This window comes from Salvelinus alpinus, chromosome 2, assembly GCF_045679555.1.
Source record: "Salvelinus alpinus chromosome 2, SLU_Salpinus.1, whole genome shotgun sequence".
In the NCBI taxonomy this organism is placed as follows: domain Eukaryota; kingdom Metazoa; phylum Chordata; class Actinopteri; order Salmoniformes; family Salmonidae; genus Salvelinus; species Salvelinus alpinus.
The window spans coordinates 84340490-84368009 of record NC_092087.1 but is presented as its reverse complement, the minus strand read 5'-3'; the positions used below and the strand labels follow the sequence as shown (position 1 = coordinate 84368009).

Below are 27520 nucleotides of genomic sequence, written 5' to 3'. Positions count from 1 at the left end.
ATTCAAGTGAGCACAGTACAACAACGGTTGTGTCCAAAACCAAAAATATGTCTTGTATACTGCTGGATAAATTATGTAATATGCCAGGGAGATATGTATACAGTAGCTAAGAATGTAATACCGTATGTCGTATAGTCAGCTGTTAGTAGCCCATAAGGCCTCATCCTAAGAATTTGGTACCTCTCCCCCTTAGAACTTAGCCTACTGTTCTGACTTGGTGGTGCACATGTAGCCTATAGCCTGTTTTAGAGAAATGTCATCATTGAATATTGTAAGCGCTTTCATTGTGTGCTTATATGCCCCCATTATTTATCCTAAGGTTCTGACTTGGTGTACAGGGAGAACACTGTAAGAATGGCCGATGTTCTGAACTCTGTCCCTGTACATTTCAAAAGTGCTGAACAAATAGTTTTATTGACTACTCGCTCATTAATATCTGTTACGATCGATGAGGAAAATGGGTGAGGAGTCAGGCGCAGAGAGCAAAGATACGGGGAAAAACCACACTTTAATGTCCAACCAGAAAATACAACTGGTAACGTCAAAACATTGGCGTAAAATACACTCCAATATAGTACACTCTGGAAAAATAATCCGTACAGTGGAAAACCCCAATAAACACAAAAGCACCTCATACAAAAAACAGAAAGACAAGCCCGCACAAACAGAAGCGGGCTAAACGAACTTAAATAACACCACCCTAACAACCAAACAATGAACAGGTGAAAACAATTAGACAAAACCAAACGAAAGGGAAGAAGGGATCGGTGGCAGCTAGTAGACCGGCGACGACGACCGCCGAGCGCCACCCGAACAGGAAAGGGAGCCACCTTCGGTAATGCTCGTTACAGTACCCCCCTCCTGACGCGCAGCTCCCGCAGCGCACCGACGCCGGCCTCGAGGACGACCCGGGGGCCGAGGCGCAGGGCGATCCGGATGGAGGCGATGAAACTCTCTCAGCATAGATGGATCCAATATATCCCCCACCGGGACCCAGCAACTCTCCTCCGGACCGTACCCCTCCCAGTCCACGAGGTACTGCAGGCCCCTCACCCGGCGCCTCGAGTCCAGAATAGCCCGGATCGTGTACGCCGGGGACCCCTCGATGTCCAGAGGGGGCGGAGGGACCTCCGGCACCTCACCTTCCTGCATGGGACCAGCTACCACCGGCCTGAGGAGAGACACATGAAACGAGGGGTTAATACGATAATACGAAGGAAGTAATAATCTATAACAAACCTTGTTTATTCTCCTCAGGACTTTAAATGGCCCTACACACTGCGGACCCAGCTTTCGGCAGGGCAAGCGGAGGGCCAGGTTTCGGGTCGAGAGCCAGACCCTGTCCCCCAGTGCAAACACGGGGGCCTCACTGCGGTGACGGTCAGCGCTCCTCTTCTGCCGTTCACTCGCTTGACGTAATGATTCCTGGACGGCCCTCCAGGTCTTCTTAGAGCGCTGAACCCACTCCTCCACCGCAGGAGCCTCGGTCTGACTCTGATGCCATGGTGCCAGGACTGGCTGATACTGAAACAGTGACATGTTGGTAGAGGAGTGGCTTAGTGAATTCTGGGCCATTTCAGCCCAGGGAATGTATCTTGCCCACTCCCCTGGTCGGTCCTGGCAATACGACCGCAGAAACGTACCCACCTCTTGGTTTACTCTCTCCACCTGCCCATTACTCTCCGGGTGATACCCCGAGGTAAGGCTGACCGAGACCCCCAGACGTTCCATAAAAGCCCTCCACACTCGGGAGGTAAACTGGGGACCCCGATCAGAAACGATATCCTCGGGTACCCCGTAGTGCCGGAAGACATGGGTGAAAAGAGCCTCCGCAGTCTGTAGGGCCGTAGGGAGACCGGGCAACGGGATAAGACGGCAGGACTTAGAGAACCGATCCACAACGACCAGGATCGTAGTGTTTCCCTGAGATGGGGGAAGGTCAGTCAAAAAATCCACCGAAAGATGGGACCACGGCCGTTGTGGAACGGGGAGGGGTTGTAACTTCCCTCGAGGCAGGTGCCTAGGAGCCTTACTCTGGGCGCATACCGAACAGGAGGAGACATAGAATCGCACATCCCTCACCAAGGTGTGCCACCAGTACTTCCCCCTAAGACCTCGCACTGTCCTCGAAATACCCGGGTGACCTGACGAGAGTAAACTATGAGCCCATCGAATCAATTGATCACGAACAGCGAGCGGTACGTACCTACGACCCTCCGGGCACTGTGGAGGCGAAGGTTCCTCCCTTAACGCCCGCTCTATGTCCGCGTCCACCTCCCATACTACTGGTGCCACCAGCTTAGCCGCCGGAATGATGGGAGTAGGATCGATGGACCGGTCCTCCGAGTCATAGAGGCGAGACAGCGCGTCGGCCTTAGTGTTGAGGGAACCTGGTCTATAAGAGATCGTAAAACGAAATCTGGTGAAATACATGGCCCACCTTGCCTGACGCGGATTCAGTCTCTTAGCTGATCGGATATACTCCAGGTTACGGTGGTCAGTCCAGATGAGGAAAGGATGCTTTGCCCCCTCAAGCCAGTGTCTCCACACCTTCAGGGCCTTAACCATAGCCAACAACTCCCTATCCCCCACATCATAATTCCGCTCCGCTGGCCCGAGCTTCTTCGGGGAAAAAAAGCACAGGGGCGGAGCTTTGGTGGCGTACCCGAGCGCTGTGAAAGCACCGCTCCAACCCCAGCCTCGGATGCGTCCACCTCTACTATGAACGCCAAAGAAGGGTCCGGATGCGCCAACACTGGCGCCTCGGTAAACAGCACCTTCAACCTACAGAAGGCTCCGTCCGCCTCTGCTGACCACTGCAAACGCACCGGCCCCCCCTTCAGCAGTGAGGTAATAGGAGCTGCTACCTGACCAAAACCCCGGATAAACCTCCGGTAGTAATTGGCAAACCCTAAGAACCGCTGCACCTCTTTTACCGTGGTCGGAGTTGGCCAATTACGCACGGCTTTTACGCGGTCACCCTCCATTACCACCCCCGAGCTGGAAATGCGATAACCCAGGAAGGAAACGGCTTGTTTGGAAAACTCACATTTCTCCGCTTTCACGTACAGGTCATGCTCCAGCAGTCGCCCAAGAACCTTGCGCACCAGAGACACATGCGCGGCGCGTGTAGCGGAGTAGATCAAAATGTCGTCAATATACACCACCACACCCTGTCCGTGCAGGTCTCTGAGAATCTCGTCAACAAAGGATTGAAAGACAGCTGGAGCATTCTTTAACCCGTACGGCATGACAAGGTACTCATAATGGCCCGATGTGGTCCTAAACGCGGTTTTCCACTCATCTCCCCCCCGAATACGCACCAGATTATACGCGCTCCTGAGGTCCAGTTTCGTGAAGAACCGTGCTCCGTGGAATGATTCCATCGCCGTAGCGATGAGAGGTAGTGGGTAACTAAAACCCACCGTGATGGAATTGAGACCTCGATAATCAATACACGGACGCAAACCACCATCCTTTTTCTTCACAAAAAATAAACTCGAGGAGACGGGTGACATGGAGGGCCGAATGAATCCCTGTCCCAGAGCTTCCGTGACATATGTCTACATAGCCAACGTCTCCTCCTGGGACAAAGGATACACATGACTCCTGGGTAGTGCAGCGTTTACCTGGAGGTTTATCACGCAATCCCCCTGTCGATGGGGTGGTAATTGGGTCGCCTTCTTTTTACTGAAAGCGATAGCCAAATCGGCATACTCAGCGGCAATGCGCACGGTGGAAACCTGGTCTGGACTCTCCACCGTTGTCGCACCGATGGAAACTCCTACACACCTGCCTGAACACTCATCAGACCACCCCTGGAGAGCTCCCTGTTTCCACGAAATCTTCGGATTGTGAATAGCCAGCCAGGGAATCCCCAACACCACCGGAAACGCAGGTGAATCGATAAGGAACAGACTAATCCGCTCCTTATGATTCCCCTGCGTAATCATCTCCAAAGGAATCGTGGCCTCCCTGACCAGCCCTGACCCTAATGGTCGACTATCTAAGGAGTGCACAGGGAAGGGGCGGTCTACCTTAACTAACGGAATCCTCAACTTCTGAGCGAGTCTGCGATCTATAAAGTTCCCAGCTGCGCCTGAATCGACTAGCGCCTTATGCTGGAGAGAGGGAAAAAATGTAAGGAAACATATTAACAAAAACATGTGACCAACAGGAAGCTCTGGGAGAGTGTGGTGCTGACTCACCTGAGGTGACCGAGGAGTGTTCTGCCTGCCCTCTCGATTCCCAGATGGACTCCTCCAGCACCGACTGGAAGTGTGCCCTCTCCGGCCACAACTGGTACAGGAGGAGCCTCCTCCTCCGATCTCCCTAGATGCTGCCCCTCCTAGCTCCATCGGGATGGGAGTAGGAGGGTCAGGAGGTGGAACTGACAGGATCCTTTCAGAACGTCCGCGAGCAGCCAGCAGTTGGTCTAGCCGGATGGACAGGTCGATTAGCTCATCCAAGCTGAGCGTAGTGTCCCGACAAGCCAGCTCCCTGCGGAACTCCTCTCTTAGTCTACACCTGTAATGGTCTATCAGGGCCCTGTCGTTCCACCCTGCTCCAGCAGCCAAGGCCCGGAAATCCAGCCCGAAGTCCTGCGCGCTCCTCGTCCCCTGCCGGAGATAGAACAATCTCTCACCCGCCGCTCGGCCATCTGGAGGGTGATCGAACACGGCCCGAAAACGGCGGGTGAACTCCGGGTAGTGGCCCCTTGCTGAGTCGGGCCCGTTCCAGACCGCATTGGCCCACTCTAGGGCTCTACCCGCCAGGCAAGAGACGAGGACACTCACGCTCTCTTCGTCCGATGGAGCTGGTCGAACGGTGGCCAGGTACAGATCTAGTTGTAGCAGGAATCCCTGGCACCCCGCCGGCGCTCCATCGTACTGACTCGGAGGAGTAATACGCAAAGCGCTGGCACCGGATCCCGCTGGAGGAAATGGTATAGTTGCAGGAGGGAGGGTAGGTGGGGTAGTAGGGAGACCACTCCTCTCCCAACGATCCATCCTCTCCATCATTTGATCCATAGCTGATCCGATGCGGTGGAGGATGGACGTATGATGAAGGACTCTCTCCTCCATCGTGGGGAGAGGGGTGGTCGCTGCTCCTGCTGACTCCATTTGTCGGTGCGGGCTTCTGTTACGATCGATGAGGAAAATGGGTGAGGAGTCAGGCGCGGAGAGCAAAGATACGGGGAAAAACCACACTTTAATGTCCAACCAGAAAATACAACTGGTAACGTCAAAACATTGGCGTAAAATACACTCCAATATAGTACACTCTGGAAAAATAATCCGTACAGTGGAAAACCCCAATAAACACAAAAGCACCTCATACAAAAAACAGAAAGACAAGCCCGCACAAACAGAAGCGGGCTAAACGAACTTAAATAACACCACCCTAACAACCAAACAATGAACAGGTGAAAACAATTAGACAAAACCAAACGAAAAGGGAAAAAGGGATCGGTGGCAGCTAGTAGACCGGCGACGACGACCGCCGAGCGCCACCCGAACAGGAAAGGGAGCCACCTTCGGTAATGCTCGTTACAATATCTTAATCGAAATTACTGCTTGCCTCTTATCCGCTCATCGTTCCTTTATGCCATGGTTTGTACATCCCATTTGCTATATTGCTTATATAGGTTTATCTCAGTACAATATCTTATTCATAATTTTAGACAATGTTGGAATGATTTCATTGTTTTGCTTACTTTGTGTATTGTAATTAGCTCATGTGCTTTTCTTCACGAGAAGGGGATACTTACTATAAAATGTTGTTGGGTCTGTAACTATGTTTGACAGTGACACTCGTCTCATTCAAATAGTTTTTTTCTACAAAAAGTTCAGTAATAGACGTATGCAATTCCAGTCGATATTGCGAGGCTTGTTTTGTTTGCTCTGCCTGTGTGTCGGTATAATGTATATAAAAGTGGATACTCGTGATTGTATTTTCCTTGATTTTTAGACCCCATAGGCCTAGTAAAATAATAAAATGGCTTTACTGGCATGTGTTAAAAAAGATTGAGTTTGCCCCACCAAGATGTTATGCTAAAATCACCACTGGCAGGCGTGTGGCATTGATACGACTGACGACACGACTGACAACACGACTGACAACACTTTCATGGGAAAAACACACCACGCAAATAGACAGAAAATTCATATACACTTTTTTCCCTCCCAAATGGTTCCTTCTGTTTTCCATCCCAAATGGCACCTTATTCCCTACATAGTTCTCTACCTTTGACCAGAGCCCAATGAGCCCTGGTCAAAAGTAGTGCCCTATTAAGAAATAGTGTACCATTTGGAACACTAAGCCACCTGTCACCTGTTGCTAAGGTCATGTCTCCTACTGTGTTCTAGAATGAGAAAGAGGACCGGGAAGAAGTCATAATGGAGGTTCTATGGTGTCTCTATGTCATCCTGCTCCTCCCCCTACTAACCTGCTCCAGCCAACCACAGCCCTGTAAGTCATCAATACCCTTCACAATGCATTACAAGGACATGTATATTGACTATGAGGTTAAAGTGCAGACTGTCAGCTTTAATTTGAGTGTATTTACATCCATATCGGGTGAACCTTTTTAGAAATTATAGCACTTTTTGTTCATAGTCTACCCATTTTAGGGGACCAAAAGTATTGGGATAAATTCACTAATATGTGTATTAAAGTTAAGTATTAGGTTGTATATTCATAGCACGCAATGATTATATCAAGCTTGTGACTCTACAAACTTGTTGGATGCATTTGCTGTTTGTTTTGGTTGATAACGTTCTCATGTCTTTATTGAACACACCATGCAAACATTCACAGTGCAGGGTGGAAAAGTATGTGAACCCTTGGATTTAATAACTGGTTGACCCGCCTTTGGCAGCAATAACCTCAACCAAACATTTTCTGTAGTTGCAGATCAGACCTGCACAACGGTCAGGGGGAATTTTGGAATATTCCTCTTTACAAAACTATTTCAGTTCAGCAATATTATTTGGATGTCTGGTGTGAACTGCTCTCTTGAGATCATTCCACAGCATCTCAATCGGGTTGAGGTCAGGACTCTGACTGGGCCACTCCAGAAGGCATATTTTCTTCTGTTGAAGCCATTCTGTTGTTGATTTGCTTCTGTGTTTTGGTGTCGTTGTCCTGTTGCATCACCCAACTTCTGTTGCGCTTCAACTGACGGACAGATAGCCTAATATTGTCCTGCGAAATGTCTTAATGAACTTGGGAATTCATTTTTCTGTCGATGATAGCACGCTGTCCAGGCCCTGAGGCAGCAAAGCAGCCCCAAACCATGATGCTCCCTCCACCATACTTTACAGTTTGGATGAGGTTTTGATGATGGTGTGCTGTGCCTTTTCTCTCCACACATAGTGTTGTGTGTTCCTTCCAAACAACTCAACTGTAGTTTCATCTGTCCACAGAATATTTTGCCAGTAGCGCTGTGGAACATCCAGGTGCACTTTTGCAAACTTCAAACGTGCAGCAATGTTTTTATTGGACAGCAGTGGCTTCTTCTGTGGGGTCCTCCCATGAACACCATTCTTGTTTAGTGTTTTACGTATCGTAAACTCGTCAACAGAGATGTTAGCATGTTCCCGAGATTTCTGTAATTCTTTAGCTGACACACTAGGATTCTTCTTAACCTCATTGAGCATTCTGCGCTGTGCGCTTGCAGTCATCTTTGCAGGACGGCCACCCCTAGGGAGTGTAGCAACAGTGCTGAACTTTCTCCATTTATAGACAATTTGTCTTACCGGACTGATGAACAGCAAGGCTTTCAGAGATCTTTTTATAACCCTTTCCAGCTTTATGGAAGTCAACAATTCTTAATCTTAGGTCATCTGAGATCTCTTTTGTTCGAGGCATGGTTCATATCAGGCAATGCTTCTTGTGAATAGCAAACTCAAATTTTGTGAGTGTGTTTTATAGGGCAAGGCAGCTCTAACCAACATCTCCAATCTCGTCTATTTGATTGGACTCCAGGTTAGCTGACTCCTGACTCCAGTTATCTTTTGGAGAAGTCATTAGCCTAAGAGTTCACATGCTTTCCCCAACCTACACTGTGAATGTTTGAATGATGTATTCAATATAGACAAGAAAAATACAATAATTTGTGTATTATTAGTTTAAGCACACTATGCTTGTCTATTGTTGTGGCTTAGATGAAGATCAGATCACATTTGATGACCAATTTATGCAGTAATCCAGGTAATTCAAATCAAATCAAATTGTATTAGTCACATGTGCCGAATACAACAGGTGTAGTGAAATGCAGTGAAATGCTTACTTACGATCCCCTAACCAACAATGCAGTTTAAAAAAAATACGGGTAAGAATAAGAGATAAAAGTAACAAGTAATTAAAGAGCAGCAGTAAAATAACAATAGCGAGACTCTATACAGGGTGGTACCGATACAGAGTCAATGTGTGGCGCACCGGTTAGTGAGGTAGTATGTACATTAAGGTACAGTTGTTAAAGTGACTGTCCATAGAGGATAAGAGCAGCGGTGGGGGGGGGGGGGGCAGCAATGCAAATAGTCTGGGTAGCCATTTGATTAGATGTTCAGGAGTCTTATGGCTTCGGGGTAGAACTGTTTAGAAGCCTCTTGGACTAGACTTGGCGCTCCGGTACGGCTTGCCATGCGGTAGCAGAGAGAACAGTCTATGATTAGGGTGGCGGGAGTCTTTGACAATTTTTAGGGCCTTCCTCTGACACCACCTGGTATAGAGGTCCTGGATGGCAGGAAGCTTGGCCCCAGTGACGTACTGGGCCGTTCTCACTACCCTCTGTAGTGCCTTGCGGTCAGATGCCGAGCAGTTGCCATACCAGGCGGTGATGCAACCAGTCAGGATGCTTTCAATGGTGCAGATGTAGAACCTTTTGAGGATCTGAGGACCCATGCCAAATCTTTTCAGTCTCCTGAAGGGGAAAAGGTTTTGTTGTGCCTTCTTCACAACTATGCTTGGTGTGCCATGTTAGTTTGTTGGTGATGTGGACACCAAGGAACTTGAGGCTCTCAACCTGTTCCACTGCAGCCCCATCGATGAGAATGGTGGTGTGCTCGGTCCTCTTTTTACTGTAGTCCACAATCATCTCCGTTGTCTTGATCACGTTCCAAAGGGTTCACATACTTTTTCTTGCCATTGTATGATATATGATACAATATGACATATAGAGCCTTATAAAACATGATATAGAGCCTGATAAAACTGGCTATTACACAATGCTAAGCCACAACTATTGAATTCTCTCTCTCTCTCTCAAAGATCTGCAGTGTGTCAATGACTTCATCAGTAACATCACATGTGTGTTGAACAACACATGCATGCCCCCAGACATGCCGTGCACTCTGCATGGTGAATACCCCGGGTTTAAAAGGTAAAGATGACTAAGGATGCACCCTAACTGGAACCCTATTCCCATAGTCCTGGTCAAAAGTAGTGCACTATATAGGGAATAGGGTGCCATTTGAGATGCTAACTGAAACAATGGTTCACTGTTGTAACTACAGGCAATGTGAGATGAAGTCCTTGGGCGGTTCCAACACAACGTTGAGAGGCGGCAGTCTGGTCTTTGAGGTCAATCCAGTGAGTTTTATAAAACTACATCAAGTAAAAACCAATGCTTGGTTATATATGTGCATTATTATAGATCAAAACTATAATTTGTAACACATTAATCTGGATGAATAAATTAGCCAGGAATTTGTTTATTTTTTATAATTTATTACGTTTTTCTAATAATAATAAAACAATGATAGCATATATATAGACTGATAGACAAACAACCCTGGATAACTGAACTTCTGTAAATTATCTTTCAGTTCTTTCGGAAAGATGATGAAATACCCATTGGTGTACGGTGTGGACAAACAGAAGATTATGTGATACAGATTAAATACCTGTATCAACCATTTAACCACAGTAAGTGTACAGTCATTTGAGTGATATTGTGTACGATGTGTCAGATATTCCTAACCTACTACTACTACATTAATTGTACACCAACGACTCGTACTGTAACTTTATTGTCCATTTACATGAAAATGATTTTTGTGTGGTCAGCATACAAAATGCTCAAACTCAGTACACTATAATACAACATATTGCAATACAAACATGCTGGATAGCTTATTAATTTATAAAACTTAATGCTAATTCCTACCTGATACTGACATTTCTAATTCAACTTAGTACTAGTAGTTTTGTTTCAGTGATATTAGTAATATATTAGTACTACTATGACTACATTAACTGTGTTGTTTTGTGTTTGGCAGTTAAAATGCATCCCCCTGGCAAGCCAAACATCACCAATGCCTCAATCGCCTGGACACCAGGAGCTCCCATTTCAAAAATGATATCCAACTATAACTTCCAACTACAGTGGAAACAGGAACTACATCACTGGGAGGTGAGGGGGGGGGAGACAGAGGACAGATAATAACGAGAGGGAAAGGGGAGAGATGTGAAAGAGAGAATACAGTGAAAGAGTGTCTCTTTGTACACTATCTAAAAGTACACCTACTGTATGTTGTGCTACTGCAGGATGCTGTGGAGGTGAACATATCAAACAAACAGACGTATTTTGACCTGGACCCTGACATGCTGGAGAGAGGAGGGAGGTACCAGGTCAGAGTCAGAGTCAGGGTCAGGGTTCGAGCCGACCCAGACAATTACCCAGCCTGTCAGTGGAGCGACTGGAGCCCCAGTGCATCATGGGTCTCCACTCTGGGCCAGATGAAGCCAACAGGTAAATACAGCATCAGTGATGTCATTGGTAATTAGTACACGTTTGAATGTGGGCCTATATATACTTGGCCTGTGTCCCAAATGGCCCTATTGTTCCCTACATAGTGCAGAGCCCTATGGGCCAAAAGTACTGCACTAAATAGGGAATATGTTGCCATTTGGAATGCAAGCATAGTAGTGTGTTTCCATATGAATCTTGAAAAATAGCTTATTCTCCTTCTTCATCCTTCCTTCCCTATTTCTTTCTTTCATTCTTAGATAGGCAGACACGTGCTCAAAACAAACTTACAGAAATGTAAATGAAGGCTTTTCTATGCCAATCTTTTAGTAAAACAGTGGTGTTGTTATGTACGTTGTAAATACGTTGTAAGTATGTTCTATGTTGTTCCTCTGGTCCTGTTCTCAGGTAGTCCTGATGTTCTAGACCAGGACTTTGTGGTGGTCACCGTGGTGGGAGCTGTTGTTGTACTGGTCCTGCTGGTCTCCATATTGCTCTGCAAAGGCAAATTGTGAGTACTGTGTGTGTGCGTGGGGAGAGGAGCAGGTGGGTGGTTATTGTGTGTGTGTCTGAGAGTGTGTGCATATGTGTAGGAGGAAAGCTTGGTTTCAAGTTGTATTCAAAATAAATGTGATGTATTTTAACACCAACAGACTGTAAAGTAAACATGTTTTAGATGTAATGTTTTGTAGTTGGTTAAGTGCAACTTCCTTTACTTTCCGTTCATTGCTGACAGGGTCAAGAAGATTCTGAATCCTCCTATACCAGATCCCTCCAGGTACTTTGAGGGCCTCAACCTCCATCACCATGGAAACTTCAAGGTCAGTTCTACTTTTGACTGAAGTCATGTGCCAAAAGGGACCCTATTCCCTGTATTGTGCACTACCTTGTTATGGTGGTAGTTAGGTTGTAATGGTGGTAGTTAGATTATAATGGCTGTAGTTAGGTTATAATGGCTGTAGTTAGGTTACAATGGCGGTAGTTAGGTTATAATGGCTGTAGTTAGGTTATAATGTCTGTAGTTAGGTTATAATGTCTGTAGTTAGGTTATAATGGCTGTAGTTAGGTTATAATGGCTGTAGTTAGGTTATAATGGCTGTAGTTAGGTTATAATGGCGGTAGTTAGGTTATAATGGCGGTAGTTAGGTTATAATGGCGGTAGTTAGGTTATAATGGCTGTAGTTAGGTTATAATGGCTGTAGTTAGGTCATAATGGCTGGAGTTAGATTATAATGGCTGTAGTTAGGTCATAATGGCTGGAGTTAGGTCATAATGGCTGGAGTTAGATTATAATGGCTGTAGTTAGGTTATAATGGCTGTAGTTAGGTTATAATGGCTGTAGTTAGGTTATAATGGCTGTAGTTAGGTCATAATGGCTGGAGTTAGATTATAATGGCTGTAGTTAGGTTACAATGGTGGTAGTTAGGTTATAATGGCGGTAGTTAGGTTACAATGGCGGTAGTTAGGTTACAATGGCTGGAGCCTAATGAATGGAATGGTATCAAACAGATAAAACACATAGTTTCCATATATTTATTACCAGACATTATTATGAGCTGTTGTTACGCACGCCTCTATGAAGAGGGAACGCAACACCCTGCTACAACTCAACTCTCCGTGAAGTGAAAGAGGTATGGGACTGTAGGTGCGAGTAAGGATGACAAAGGCAGAGAGAGTGGTACCGTTTACAAGGAATTTATTCCATCACACGGTAATATGGGGAAAAGGGGCTGGACGGAACCAAAGAAAAGAAAGTAAATGTCAAAGCCCCCTTACCTGCCTACCCATTACTTACCTAACTTAGCACCCCCTGGTGCACGCACCAAAATACAGGGGGTGGTCCGCCCAGGTCTTACCTAGTGTGCCTAGACAGTGAATATACTACCGGTATATGTATGCCCGTGGGCCTCTTGCCTAAGCACTCCCTAGGTGCCTTCCCCCCTGGGAACAAATTAAACAGAATATCAAACAATTACTCAAACAAACTAAGAAACTAAGGACATCAAATAAGCTCTATCTGATAATGCAACAAACTAACACAATACATACCAAATCACTTTCTGAGAAACAACCAACACTATATAACCCTCTGCTCCCTGAAAAACGACCAACACCGCTCTCAGCAATTGAATTCTCTCTATCACAATCAATCTCCTCATCACAATCAATCTCCCTCTGCATTCTCTCCTCTGAGCAACAGAACACTGGCTTATATAGCTTCAGAAGAAATGGGTAATTGGAGACAGCTGCGTCTTGACGAGGGGGCGGGGTCAGCTCTCCAATCATCAATTGGGGCCCGACCATCTTCTGAAAGACACACTCAAATACACAAACTACAACACAGAAACTGGGGAACGTAACACCTGTCCTCACCATTGTCTTACATTAGCATCATGCAGGAGGGAGGCCACCTGTCGGAAGACCATGCCGTCCTCACCTTACCAGCCTCCTCTGCAATAAAAAGGAATGAAAATAATGATAATTTTATTTCCCTCTGTGTGTGTGTGTCTCTCTCTCTCTCAATCTCTCTCTGTCTCTCTCTCTATGTCTCTGTGTGTGTGTGCACGCCTACAGGCTTGGCTGGGTCCTTTGTACGCTTTTGAATTCGTCGACTCTGCCTTGCACCGTGACGACATCTCCCAGGTAGAGATTACCAAAAGCATTGGCACCATCGCCCCCCTGAGGAGGGAGACCGGTACTGCACTACTACTGAAGAAGAGATTGGACAACAGTGGCCACTCCGTCTTCAGCAACTTGTTATCTCAATGCTCCCAGCCTGGATCCACCTCCACCAAGCTGGAACCCTGCTCTGTACACTCCCCTTACGGACCAGTAGGTGGCACTACTGAAGAGATAGAAGAGTGGAAGGAGGAAAACAGAGGAGAAAGGATGGATAGTGTTAGAGGTGTAGGGGGGAAGGACGGAGATATCAGGGGTGGAGGGAAGGATATAGAGTTGGGGGGTGGAGGGACGGATAGAGAGATGTTAGGTGGCGGTATATTTGGAGGCATCAGTGGAGGTAAAGATATCGTCCAGGTTTCTTCTTACGAGCGTGTTGAGAAGCTCCAGGCCGAGCGTCGGGCCCTCATAAGCCCAGATTCAGGCATCGGCAGTGGGGGAGAGGATCAGGAAAGTCAGGAGAGTGTGGAGGAGGCGGACGGGCCTACTTCGACCATTCCCCATTTTGTCTCTCAGGACTTCCATCTTGTTCCGCTTCTTCCTCTTATCAATAACAATAACTTTCCATTCTGCTCCACCCCCTTACCCATTTCTCTGTCCGCTTTCCCCCAGCCACCCTTCACCCTCCCTGGGTTGGATAGTGTAGGGGGAAAGGGTACGGAGATGGTGGTTGGAGGAGGTTCTCTCACAATGTCTTCCTCCTATGAACGTGTGGATAAACTCCAGATCCAGACACAACGCCGTGCCCCTCAGAGCCCAGATTCAGGCATTGGCAGTGGGGGAGAGGATCAGGAAAGTCAAGAGAGCGTGGAGGATGCGGTCGGGCCAACTGTGACCGCCTGTAACCATATCCCTCTTATTACCACTAACAATATATTTCCATTCTGTTCCACCCCCTTACCTATTCCACTGACCGGTTTACCTTTCCCCTTCTCTGGGTTGGGGTTGGCTCCATCCCTGGGTATGAGTACCAGTCATCAAGACAGGCTGTTGGAGGAGATGTCTCTCCTGTCTTCTTCAATGGCTTTAGAGCCCTCTAGTGGCGGCTACATGCCAGTGAAAGAAGCTCAGAACTGAACTATGGAAACCTTTTACTAGGGAGGGACTAATGATTTATAGATACACTAGATGACTGACAGGCTGTTTTGAAGCCACTGCTCCTCCATCTTGGCCCCCCTCCATTGTAAAAAATACTTTGGAATCTATAGAAATGCATTTGCTAATGTCTACATTTGTTTTTACCACATTGTTTCTATTACAGACACACTTTTTTAAGAACTAATGTTACTGTCCCCACTACAACAACAAACAAGACTTACAAACATGTCATTTTGTCCATGAAGCATTGAAATGAAATACTGTAGAATTCCATCCATTCCAATAGAGCTCCACAGTGGAGGCGTTCAAACAGGGAAATGGTTCCAATTGTTTTTCCACCATTCATTTCTCTCTTAAGGGATTTTAGAAACACTTAAAATAAGGACTGTGGCCTCCTGAGTGGCGCAGTGGTCTAAAACACTGCATCGCAAGCTGTGTCAGAGCCGGCCGCAAGCAGGAGCCCCATAGGGCGGCACACAATTGGCCCAGAGCGGCATGGGTTGGGGTAGGGTTTGGCCGGGGGGCTTTCCTATGCTCATCGCACTCTAGCGAGTCCTTGTGGCGGTGTTAAAGTGTTAAACAAATCAAAATATATTTTAGATTCTTCAAAGTTGCCACCTTTTGCCTTGATGACAGCTTTGCACACTCTCGGTGTTCTCTCGACCAGCTTCACCTGGAATGCTTTTCCAACTGTCTTGAAGGAGTTTCCACATATGCTGAGCACTTGTTGACTGTGGTCCAACTCATCCCAAACCATCTCAATTGGGTTGAGGTCGGGTGATTGCGGAACCCAGGTCATCTGATGCAGCACTCCATCACTCTCCTTCTTGGTCAAATAACCTTTACACAGCCTGGAGGTGTGTTGTGTCATTGTCCTGTTGAAAAACAAATGATAATCCCACTAAGCGCAAACCAGATTGGATGGCGTATCGCTGCAGAATGCGGTGGTAGCCATGCTGGTTAAGTGTGCCTTGAATTCTAAATAAATCACAGACAGTGTCACCAGGAAAGCACCATCACACCTACTCCTCCATGCTTCACGGTGGGAACCACACATGCAGAGATCATCCGTTCACCTACTCTGCATCTCACAAAGACACGGCGGTTGGAACAAAAAATCTCAAATTTGGACTCATCAGACCAAAGGACAGATTTCCACCAGTCTAATTTCCATTGCTTGTGTATCTTGGCCCAAGCAAGTCTCTTCTTATTATTGGTGTCATTTCTTATTATTGGTGTCCTTTGGTAGTGGTTTCATTGCAGCAATTCGACCATGAAGGCCTGATTCACGCAGTCTCCTCTGAACGGTTGATGTTGAGATGTGTCTGTTGCTTGAACTCTGTGAAGCATTTATTTGGGCTGCAATTTCTGAGGCTGGTAACTCTAATGAACTTATCCTCTGCAGCAGAGGTAACTCTGGGTCTTCCATTCCTGTGACGGTCCTCATGAGAGCCAGTTTCATCATAGCACTTGATGGTTTTTGCAACTGCACTTGAAGAAACTTTGAAAGTTCTTGAAACTTTTCCCGGATTGACTGACCTTCATGTCTTAAATTTATGATGGACTGTCGTTTCTCTTTGCTTTTTTGAGCTGTTCTTGCCATAATATGGACTTGGTCTTTTACCAAATAGGGCTATCTTCTGTATACCACCCCTACCTTGTCACAACACAATTGATTGCCTCAAATGCATTAAGAAGGAAAGAAATTCCAAAATAAACTTTAAACAAGGCACACCTGTTAATTGAAATTCATTCCAGGTGACTACCTCATGAAGCTGGTTGAGAGAATGCCAAGAATGTGCAAAGCTGTCATCAAGGCAAAGGGTGGCTACTTTGAAGAATCTCAAATATAAAAATATTTTTGATTTGTTTAACACTTTAATTCCATTTGTGTTATTTCATAGTGTTGGTGTCTTCACTATTATTCTACAAAGTAGAAAATAGTAAAAATAAAGAAAAACCCTTGAATAAGTAGGTGTGTCTAAACTTTTGACTGGTACTGTATATTCGGCTCTATTCACTCTCCGATTCGAAAATGCTAATTAGCATCAACATAGACATCATGCAAGACTACAAATCCCAACAAGGTCATGCACATCATCTCTGGTGTCATCGCTGACACCTTTTGCTAACAGGTATTGTGTCCATTTTTAAACTTGCACAAGACAGTTTCCAGAATTGTACATTTGAAAAGATTCTGCCAATTCATTCATTACTCCATTTAGCTAACATTAGACACGTAATCCAGAGATTTGGGGCAGCAGGTATCCTAGTGGTTAGAGCGTTGAGCCAGTAACCAAAATGTTGCTGGTTTGAATCCCAGAGCTGACAAGGTAAAAAAATGTCATTCTGCCCCTGAACAAGGCAGTTAACCCTCTGCTCCCCGGTAGGCCGTCATTGTAAATAAGAATTTGTTCTTAACCGACTTGCTTGGTTAAATAAAGGTTACATTTAAAAAACATTTTTTTAATTATTACCTTTCCCTCATGGCATTTGTAGTTCTTTATGATAGCCACATTAGCAGCTAATTAGCATCACATTTTTGTGGGGTAAATACAGGCGAATATATTGATAAAAGTCACCTTGTCCTAGAGAGATTTACACGGTTATCAAAACATTAAATCAGGGTAAGCCTACATGAAACACAGCCCTTATTTTAAGTGTTTCTAAAATCCCCTATGGGGAAAATGAATGGTGTAAAAATGATTGGAACCATTTCCCTGTTTGACTGCTAAGTTTTATGTGTTTTATGACTCATACTCGTACTCTATGGAGGACTGCTTTTCTGAGGAGTGCCAATATGGCCGACCGGTGGCTTCAAAGCCTCTCATTGGCCAAAACATACAGTAGCATCAGCAATCCAGGGTTTATATACGTCATTGGGAGGGATACAGTGCTTCCAGGTGGATAGAGAAAAAAGGGGCAGTCTAGGATTGGTACATTCCTTTTGTTTCTGTTTGAATCCCAGATTTCCCTTTTAATGGGATGTGCGTGAGGTATGGGAATGTTTTAGATAGGTTCATAGATATGCATGTACAGTAGATACTGTACATCAGGGCTATTCAACTAGCGGCCTGCGCGCCAGATCCGGCCCGTTTTATGAATTTATACCCTGAACATTAATAAAAGATCTGTAAAAAAAAATGTTTTATTTCCACCAAGATCCGACGTTCAGTGCCAAAATGTTAGAGTCATAAACAGTGTTTTGTCTTGTAGGCTACTTTGTTACTTTAAAAAACAAAGAAGAAGTAGCCGTTGAGTTTTTCACTCAAGTCATATATTTTCTGTTGAATACTCAGAAAAGGGTCTATAAGCTTTAATAAACTGAGTGGTTGGAGCCCTGAATGCTGATAGGCTGAAATACATGGTATATCAGACCGTATACCACGGATATGACAAAACATTTATTTTTACTGCTCGAATTACTTTGGTAACCAGTTTATAATAACAATAAGGCACCTCGGGCGTTTGTGATATATGGCTAATTTACTCCACGTCGCCTCGTGCCGAAGAACAGCCCTTAGCTGTGGTGTATTGGTACATACCACACCCCCTCGGGCCTTGTTGTTTATACCACTTCTAAACACTTTTCTACCTCTCATGTCAGTAGTACATCTATTCATGATATCAATATGATACTATGATTGTGCTCACAGTAAATACTGATCTGATACTGATAAACCTCTCAGTAGAAATGAAGAATGTATTATTATGTTGTGTATAACATGACCATCTTGAATGTAATGTCTCTTTTGAAAAATTATATTATTATTTTTGTATATTTAAATAATACTGTTGTAAGTTAAACATCACAGCATAGTTGAAAGATATATGGGGGTGGCCATTAGAGATGGGAATGGCTGAGGGACGCTGAGGGTTGGGATGTGGAATTGGAGACAAGTGGGATTGGAGTTGTTTGGTGGGGGATAGAATGACGGTCAAAGATAAAAGTAAAACAAATAAAGTCCAAATAAAACAAAACAAAAAGTAAGTTTGAATGACACTGAGGGGCAGTGTTGTTACAGCTAATGCCTGTTTGCCTGAGGCTGATGCCGTGCAGGTGTTTGTACACATGCATATACACACACTCTCCTTCAAATGCACACGTGCACATACATGGACACACACACACATGTAAATAGTGCCATACGTGCACTCAAACATATTCAGTTGTCCTTGCTGTTATGATTTCAGTTGTCCTTGCTGTTATGATTTCAGTTGTCCTTGCTGTTATGATTTCAGTTGGCCTTGCTGTTATGATTTCAGTTGTCCTTGCTGTTATGATTTCAGTTGGCCTTGCTGTTATGATTTCAGTTGGCCTTGCTGTTATGATTTCAGTTGGCCTTGCTGTTATTTTAGTTGGCCTTGCTGTTATGATTTCAGTTGGCCTTGCTGTTATGATTTCAGTTGGCCTTGCTGTTATGATTTCAGTTGGCCTTGCTGTTATGATTTCAGTTGGCCTTGCTGTTATGATTTTAGTTGGCCTTGCTGTTATGATTTTAGTTGGCCTTGCTGTTATGATTTCAGTTGGCCTTGCTGTTATGATTTCAGTTGGCCTTGCTGTTATGATTTCAGTTGGCCTTGCTGTTATGATTTCAGTTGGCCTTGCTGTTATGATTTCAGTTGGCCTTGCTGTTATGATTTTAGTTGTCCTTGCTGTTATGATTTCAGTTGTTCTTGATGTCTTTTGTTTTTTGCATTGTTGTTTTCTGTTGTCCTTTGTCTTTGTCTTTTTTTGTCTTTTGTTCATTTTTTTGGTTGTTGGTGCATTGGGGGCTTTGGGGTGGGGAATGGAATGATAACATTTTTCTCGGGTGGTTGAGAGGCAGCTCTTAGGGAACTGGGTGGGGGGGGGGTGGTCTTGGAGGGCTGGTGGCCTGGCGGTTGGGAGCTTGGGCCAGGGGCTGATGGATCGCTGGTTCGGGGCCACGTTTTTGACCTTGTGGGAGATCTGTGTGTCTCTCTGGATGGGAGTCTGTTAGATGACTAATGTGATGTAGTTGTTGTTGACCTTGTGGGAGATCTGTGTGTCTCTCTGGATGGGAGTCTGTTAGATGACTAATGTGATGTAGTTGTTGTTGTTGACCTTGTGGGAGATCTGTGTGTCTCTCTGGATGGGAGTCTGTTAGATGACTAATGTGATGTAGTTGTTGTTGTTGACCTTGTGGGAGATCTGTGTGTCTCTCTGGATGGGAGTCTGTTAGATGACTAATGTGATGTAGTTGTTGTTGTTGACCTTGTGGGAGATCTGTGTGTCTCTCTGGATGGGAGTCTGTTAGATGACTAATGTGATGTAGTTGTTGTTGTTGACCTTGTGGGAGATCTGTGTGTCTCTCTGGATGGGAGTCTGTTAGATGACTAATGTGATGTAGTTGTTGTTGAGCGGCTTCACTTCAAGTATATTGTGTGCTTTAAATATTCTATCAAAAATTCTATCAAAAAATGTATAAAAATGTTGCAGATGAAATTATGTTTGGGTTTTTGCAAATTGTCATTATTGTAAGTTAGCCATTTTAAATGTATTTTTAATAAGGCAGCTTAGTTGTTATTACAATCTTATTGATAGTAATTGGTAAAGGGATGTATTGTTTAACATAGACTACGTTGCTTGCTTGATAGTCGGTGTTTTTATATTTCAGCCAATTAATAAAGAATCAACTGTCTCTCTCTCGCTCTGTTTGTGTGTGTGTGTGTGTGTGTGTGTGTGTGTGTGTGTGCGCGTGCGTGCGTTATAAATTCTACAAACACTTCCATTGGACGCATTGAAATGTATCAATAGAGGGCATAGGCATACCTGTGGGATGGGTCAGTGCTATCCGGGATCCTTAGAACGCCCATACCCTAAACCCTAACACTAACCCTTACTTTAACTCATTTAATTTTCAACTTCAATGGGGTAGAGCCGTCCCAACAATACCAGATAGCACAGACCCTGTTGGATGCGGGCCGGGCTGACCGGATGATGGTGAAGGTGCTGCTGTTGTTAGGCGTCGACTGGTGATGTCTATAGAGCCTACACTTGTTACATGCCCCGAGAGGATGTACGGTGCTACAGGCGATGGCTTTGAAATGTTTATTTTTTATTTCACCTTTATTTAACCAGGTAGGCCAGTTGAGAACAAGTTCTCATTTACAACTACGACCTGGCCAAGATAAAGTAAAGCAGTGCGACAAAAACAACAACACAGAGTTACACATAAACAAACGTACAGTCAATAACACAATAGAAAAATCTATGTACAGTGTGTGCAAATGTAGAAGAGTAGGGAGGCAAGGCAATAAATTGGCCATGGAGGCGAAATAATTACAATAACGAGAACGAGGACGGAATTATTCTTAAATGTTTAATGCTTTGACAGTTACCAGACAGAGACAATAAATGTCCCGCAATCAATTACTTTTTGCGTGTGTCTCTCTCTCTCTCTCTCCTCTGTCTATCTCAGGTGTGAAGGATAGTGAAGGGCTCAGATCTACAGCATCTCACTACTTCAACTCCACTGAAGTGTAACCAGATCCAGATTCAGGCCAACATAAATACTGTAAATACTGTATCTACATCAATGTAAGCACAGATATAGGATCAAATTCTAAAGGAGCAATGTAAAACTGGCCTTAGGTCAGTGTCTGGGGGTAACTGTATCCTACTGTTTGGACTAGAGGGGGTTGGTGACGATCACATGTCATAGAAGGTCAGTTGGAGCTTGAATTCACGTCAGTTAGTCATTCTTTCATTAGCCTTATCATTCACACGCCAGACAATGACAGGACCATCGTTTCCTCAAAACACGAGGGTATGTTCCTAGTGGAGCATCTGGTGGAGCATGTACACCACATGGCCAAAAGTATGTGGACACCTGCTTGTCGAACATCTCATTCCAAAATCATGGGCATTGATATGGAGCTGGTCCCCCTTTTCCTGTTATAGCAGCCTCCACTCTTCTGGGAAGGCTTTCCAATAGATGTTGGAACATTGCTGTGGGGACTTGCTTCCATTCAGCCACAAGAGCATTAGTGAGGTCGGGCACTGATGTTATGAGATTAGGCCTGGCTTGCAGTCGGCGTTCCACTTCATCCTAAAGGTGTTCGATAGGGTTGAGGTCAGAGTTCTTCCACACCGATCTTGAAAAACTATTTCTTTATGGACCTGGTTTTGTGCACAGGGGCCTTGTCATGCTGAAACTGTTGCCACAAAGTTGGAAGTACGGAATAAGATTTCCCTTTACTGGAACTAAGGAGACTAGCCCGAACCATGAAAAACACCCCCAGACCATTATTCCTCCTCCACCAAACTTTACAGATGGTACTATGCATTGAGGCAGGTAGCATTCTCCTGGCATTCGCCAAACCCAGATTCGTCCATCAGAATGCCAGATGTGTGATTCATCACTCCAGAGAACACTTTTCCACTGCTCCAGAGTCCAATGGCAGCGAGCTTTACACCACTCCAGCCGACGCTTGGCATTGCACATGGTGATCTTAGGCTTGTGTGCGGCTGGTCGCCCATGGAAACCCATTTCATGAAGCTCCAGACGAACAGTTCTTGTGCTGACGTTGCATCCAGAGGCAGTTTGAAACTCGGTGGTGAGTGTTGCAACAGTGGATAGCACTCGGCGGTTCCGTTCTGTGAGCTTGTGTGGCATACCACTTCGCGGCTGCGCCGTTGTTGCTCCTAGACTTTTCCACTTCACAATAACTGTCACACCCTGATCTGTTTTACCTGTCTTTGTGCTTGTCTCCACCCCCCTCCAGGTGTCGCCCATCTTCCCCATTATCCCCTGTGTATTTATACCTGTGTTCTCTGTTTGTCTGTTGCCAGTTCGTTTTGTTCGCCAAGCCTACCAGCGTTTTCCCCTTGCTCCTGTCTTGTTCTAGTTCCTGTTTTCCAGTTCCCGGTTCTTGACCTGTCTGCCTGCCCTGACCCTGAGACTGCCTGCCGTTCTTTACCTTGTCACAACACCCTGGATTATTGACCTCTGCCTGCCCTGACCCCGAGACTGCCTGCCATTCTGTACCTTATGGACTCTGATCTGGATTACTGACCTCTGCCTACTCTTGACCTGTCGTTTTGCCTGCCCCCTGTACTAGTAATACACTTTTGTTACTTCGACACTGTCTGCATCTGGGTCTTCTCCTGGAACGTGATAATAACAGCACGTACAGTTGACCGGGGCAGCTCTAGCAGGGCAGAAATTTGATGAACTGACTTGGTAGAAAGGTGGCATCCTATGACGGTGCCCCATTGAAAGTCACTGAGTAAGTAAGGCCATTCTACTGCCGTTGTTTATCTATCGAGATTACATGGCTGTGTGCTCGATTTTATACACCTGTCAGGAATGGGCATTGCTGAAATAGCAGAATCCACTAATTTAAAGGGGTGTCCACATACTTTTGTATATAGTGTATTTTAGTAAGTCATTTCAGGAAGTTCTTCCATGTCTGCATTCAGAGGTCTCCAAGGAAAATCATATCCTTGTGAAATAATAGGTGACTCATCCTCATGATACAAATAGTTTTTGTTGAATCTATTGACCCAACTGGTGTGTGTGTTTATGATCATCAGATGAAAGGGTTCAGTTATCTGTCTCTACGTTTGGACCAGACCTGTTTAGCAGAGACACAGGATGGCCGAGTGGACCCACCAACCGGTCACACAGACACACACGGAAACACACACAGACACTTTAAACCTGAAGACATTCCGTAGTCATAGGAATGTACTTCATGTGGAATAAACACGTGGTATGCATAGCCGCAGGAAGTAGGATGCTGAGGGTGCTTCAGCGCCCCCCGATCAATCACATTTAAAAAATAATACATGTCAAAATAAAACATTTATGATTATTTGTTTTTTACCACCAAATTAGTGCCTTAGGCCTGTATGAGCAGAGACAAATACTAGTCAGCAGAACAGGGAGAAAGATACCCACCCTCCCAAAAACCTCTTCCTGATGGTGTGTATTGTAATCCGTGATCTTTAATTTGTTAAGAACATGGTTGAGTTTTTGTTTGTATCTGATATTAAAAATAAGTTATATAATAACTATAATAACTCTTTATCCTTTTTCTGTATACATAAAGCATCTGGATACGGTTGAAAGAGGACTGTTCATTACATGCTAAATAGTCTCCTTTCATAGCTGCTTGTGGAGGTGAAAAGCGGCTGTGAAAATCAACTACTGGTTACACCAAGGCCATACTCTCGTCATACTTTGTCCAGTTGAGGGCAGCAAAACGTGGTATTTGGTCTCTGTCTCTCTCTTTCACTACCTCACTCGCCACACATGGCACTTTCAAAGCTTTTGCACCTGTTATTTCCAGAAAGGAATAAAAACATTAAATGTTCTAATTTTACACTTTACATCATCTCAACATTTCACAATAACAAAAGTCATATTGAACGCTTTAGAAAAAGGAACAAGAACAGAGACCGGAAGAAGAAAAACTGAAAAATGTAATATTTTTGTTTTAACCCCCGCTTCTGACAAGTACAGATCGCAGCGTTGATGACGTGTGCGGTTTCAGTTGAAACTAACTGAAGCCACAGAAAATCCCTTTCTGTCAGTAATCTATTTTCTGTTCACTCATTTACTTTTCAGAGAAGGCAGGCAGACGTTTTTCTCGTCATTAAAGGGTTTGAATCATCCGGTGGTGACCAATTGAGAGACAAGAAACTGATTCATCATTAAGCACTTGTCTTGTCCTTCAGTTTAGAGTGAAACGTAACTCAACCGGAGAGCATTGAGAAGCCGGTGTTTCTGAGACTACAAGAAGGTCCACTATACAGTAAGGTAAGGCTCTCTTTGAATATTAATATACAGATGTAGGATCTTAATTTGATCACTCTTTTGTTGCTGAGAATTTTCCTGCACAGTAGAAAATGCAAACTTGTAGTGTATTCAAGGCTCAATAAGGCTTCTAACGCTTGTAATTTCCAATTTAAAATGTCAGACTTGATTTGCCCTATCGAAAAATGTATCAGCCCCTACAACAAATATCCATAATCCACATAACTATAACTATAATCCACATAATAATTCACATTTCCAGTTGCTGCGGGATAAGTTTCCATTATAGCAAACTGGCTCAAATGAAGATCCTACATCTATGATGTATTCAGGTGGTTATGGATTACATTTGTTGTTCAATCAAGAAAGCTACTCTGCCTGTGTCTGTGTGTTTGAGTGTGATCATTTGGAAGACACAGTATTACACAGTTGAGGTCATGATCACGGTAGTGATGATGATGATGATGATGATGATGATGACTATTATCACTTGAGAGACACACAGAGAGCGAAGCTGTTACAATATTCCATACACCTCTCCCATCCCTTGGGGCTGATGAAATGTGTCTAGGCTATGCGCTAGGAAAGGATTCTTCCATCCTGGTCCCAGAGAAGCCCAGGCTTTTGTTCTGTGTTAGTGCTGGGCTGCACCAAAACCCTGCACACCCTTTAGATCTCTAGAATCAAGGTTGAAGACCACTGTCCTCATTGTGGAAGAAGCTAAGGGCTGATTAGGGAGTCTTTGTGTAGGGGGCTAGGAGCTGATTAGGGCTTAATATGGAGGGGGCTAGGAGCTGATTAGGGCTTCATTATGGAGGGGGCTAGGAGCTGATTAGGGCTTCATTATGGAGGGGGCTAGGAGCTGATTAGGGCTTCATTATGGAGGGGGCTAGGAGCTGATTAGGGCTTCATTATGGAGGGGGCTAGGAGCTGATTCAATCTTCATTATGGAGGGGGCTAGGAGCTGATTAGGGCTTTATTATGGAGGGGGCTAGGAGCTGATTCAATCTTCATTATGGAGGGGGCTAGGAGCTGATTCAATCTTCATTATGGAGGGGGCTAGGAGCTGATACAATTTTCATTATGGAGGGGGCTAGGAGCTGATTCAATCTTCATTATGGAGGGGGCTAGGAGCTGATTAGGGCTTCATTATGGAGGGGGCTAGGAGCTGATTAGGGCTTCATTATGGAGGGGGCTAGGAGCTGATTAGGGCTTCATTATGGAGGGGGCTAGGAGCTGATTAGAGCTTCATTATGGAGGGGGCTAGGAGCTGATTAGGGCTTCATTATGGAGGGGGCTAGGAGCTGATTAGGGCTTCATTATGGAGGGGGCTAGGAGCTGATTAGGGCTTCATTATGGAGGTGGCTAGGAGCTGATGAGGGCTTCATTATGGAGGGGGCTAGGAGCTGATTAGGGATTCACTATGGAGGGGGCTAGGAGCTGATTCAATCTTCATTATGGAGGGGGCTAGGAGCTGATTAGAGCTTCATTATGGAGGGGGCTAGGAGCTGATTAGGGCTTCATTATGGAGGGGGCTAGGAGCTGATTAGGGCTTCATTATGGAGGTGGCTAGGAGCTCATTAGGGATTCATTATGGAGGGGGCTAGGAGCTGATTCAATCTTCATTATGGAGGGGGCTAGGAGCTGATACAATTTTCATTATGGAGGGGGCTAGGAGCTGATTCAATCTTCATTATGGAGGGGGCTAGGAGCTGATTAGGGCTTCATTATGGAGGGGGCTAGGAGCTGATTAGGGCTTCATTATGGAGGGGGCTAGGAGCTGATTAGGGCTTCATTATGGAGGGGGCTAGGAGCTGATTAGGGCTTCATTATGGAGGGGGCTAGGAGCTGATTAGGGCTTCATTATGGAGGGGGCTAGGAGCTGATTCAATCTTCATTATGGAGGGGGCTAGGAGCTGATTAGGGCTTCATTATGGAGGTGGCTAGGAGCTGATTAGGGATTCATTATGGAGGGGGCTAGGAGCTGATTCAATCTTCATTATGGAGGGGGCTAGGAGCTGATTAGGGCTTCATTATGGAGGGGGCTAGGAGCTGATTAGGGCTTCATTATGGAGGGGGCTAGGAGCTGATTCAATCTTCATTATGGAGGGGGCTAGGAGCTGATTAGGGCTTCATTATGGAGGGGGCTAGGAGCTCATTAGGGATTCATTATGGAGGGGGCTAGGAGCTGATTCAATCTTCATTATGGAGGGGGCTAGGAGCTGATTAGGGCTTCATTATGGAGGGGGCTAGGAGCTGATTAGGGCTTCATTATGGAGGGGGCTAGGAGCTGATTCAATCTTCATTATGGAGGGGGCTAGGAGCTGATTAGGGCTTCATTATGGAGGGGGCTAGGAGCTAATTAGGGCTTCATTATGGAGGGGGCTAGGAGCTGATTAGGGCTTCATTATGGAGGGGGCTAGGAGCTGATTCAATCTTCATTATGGAGGGGGCTAGGAGCTGATTAGGGCTTCATTATGGAGGGGGCTAGGAGCTGATTAGGGCTTCATTATGGAGGGGGCTAGGAGCTGATTAGGGCTTCATTATGGAGGGGGCTAGGAGCTGATTAGGGCTTCATTATGGAGGGGGCTAGGAGCTGATTCAATCTTCATTATGGAGGGGGCTAGGAGCTGATTAGGGCTTCATTATGGAGGGGGCTAGGAGCTGAGTAGGGCTTCATTATGGAGGGGGCTAGGAGCTGATTAGGGCTTCATTATGGAGGGGGCTAGGAGCTGATTCAATCTTCATTATGGAGGGGGCTAGGAGCTGATTAGGGCTTCATTATGGAGGGGGCTAGGAGCTGATTAGGGCTTCATTATGGAGGGGGCTAGGAGCTGATTCAATCTTCATTATGGAGGGGGCTAGGAGCTGATTAGGGCTTCATTGTGGAGTGGGCTAGGAGCTGATTAGGGCTTCATTATGGAGGGGGCTAGGAGCTGATTAGGGCTTCATTATGGAGGGGGCTAGGAGCTGATTCAATCTTCATTATGGAGGGGGCTAGGAGCTGATTAGGGCTTCATTATGGAGGGGGCTAGGAGCTGATTCAATCTTCATTATGGAGGGGGCTAGGAGCTGATTCAATCTTCATTATGGAGGGGGCTAGGAGCTGATTCAATCTTCATTATGGAGGGGGCTAGGAGCTGATTAGGGCTTCATTATGGAGGGGGCTAGGAGCTGATTCAATCTTCATTATGGAGGGGGCTTG

The 27520-nt window shown here is 45.4% G+C and overlaps 1 protein-coding gene across 2 annotated transcripts in view; it reads left to right on the top strand.

Moving 5' to 3' along the window:
• The window catches only part of LOC139567986 (interleukin-2 receptor subunit beta-like), a 28686-nt gene extending 8493 nt beyond the window's left edge, over positions 1-20193 (top strand). For both annotated transcript variants that reach the window (XM_071389633.1, XM_071389632.1), the window contains exons 2-10: positions 6369-6471; positions 9274-9385; positions 9519-9594; positions 9831-9930; positions 10284-10417; positions 10552-10756; positions 11162-11264; positions 11490-11574; positions 13328-20193. In XM_071389633.1, coding sequence (XP_071245734.1) covers positions 6399-6471; positions 9274-9385; positions 9519-9594; positions 9831-9930; positions 10284-10417; positions 10552-10756; positions 11162-11264; positions 11490-11574; positions 13328-14509 — 2070 coding nt within the window. In that variant the 5' untranslated portion in view covers positions 6369-6398 and the 3' untranslated portion in view covers positions 14510-20193. The remainder of the gene's footprint in view (positions 1-6368; positions 6472-9273; positions 9386-9518; positions 9595-9830; positions 9931-10283; positions 10418-10551; positions 10757-11161; positions 11265-11489; positions 11575-13327) is intronic.
• Positions 20194-27520: the final 7327 nt, after the last annotated feature.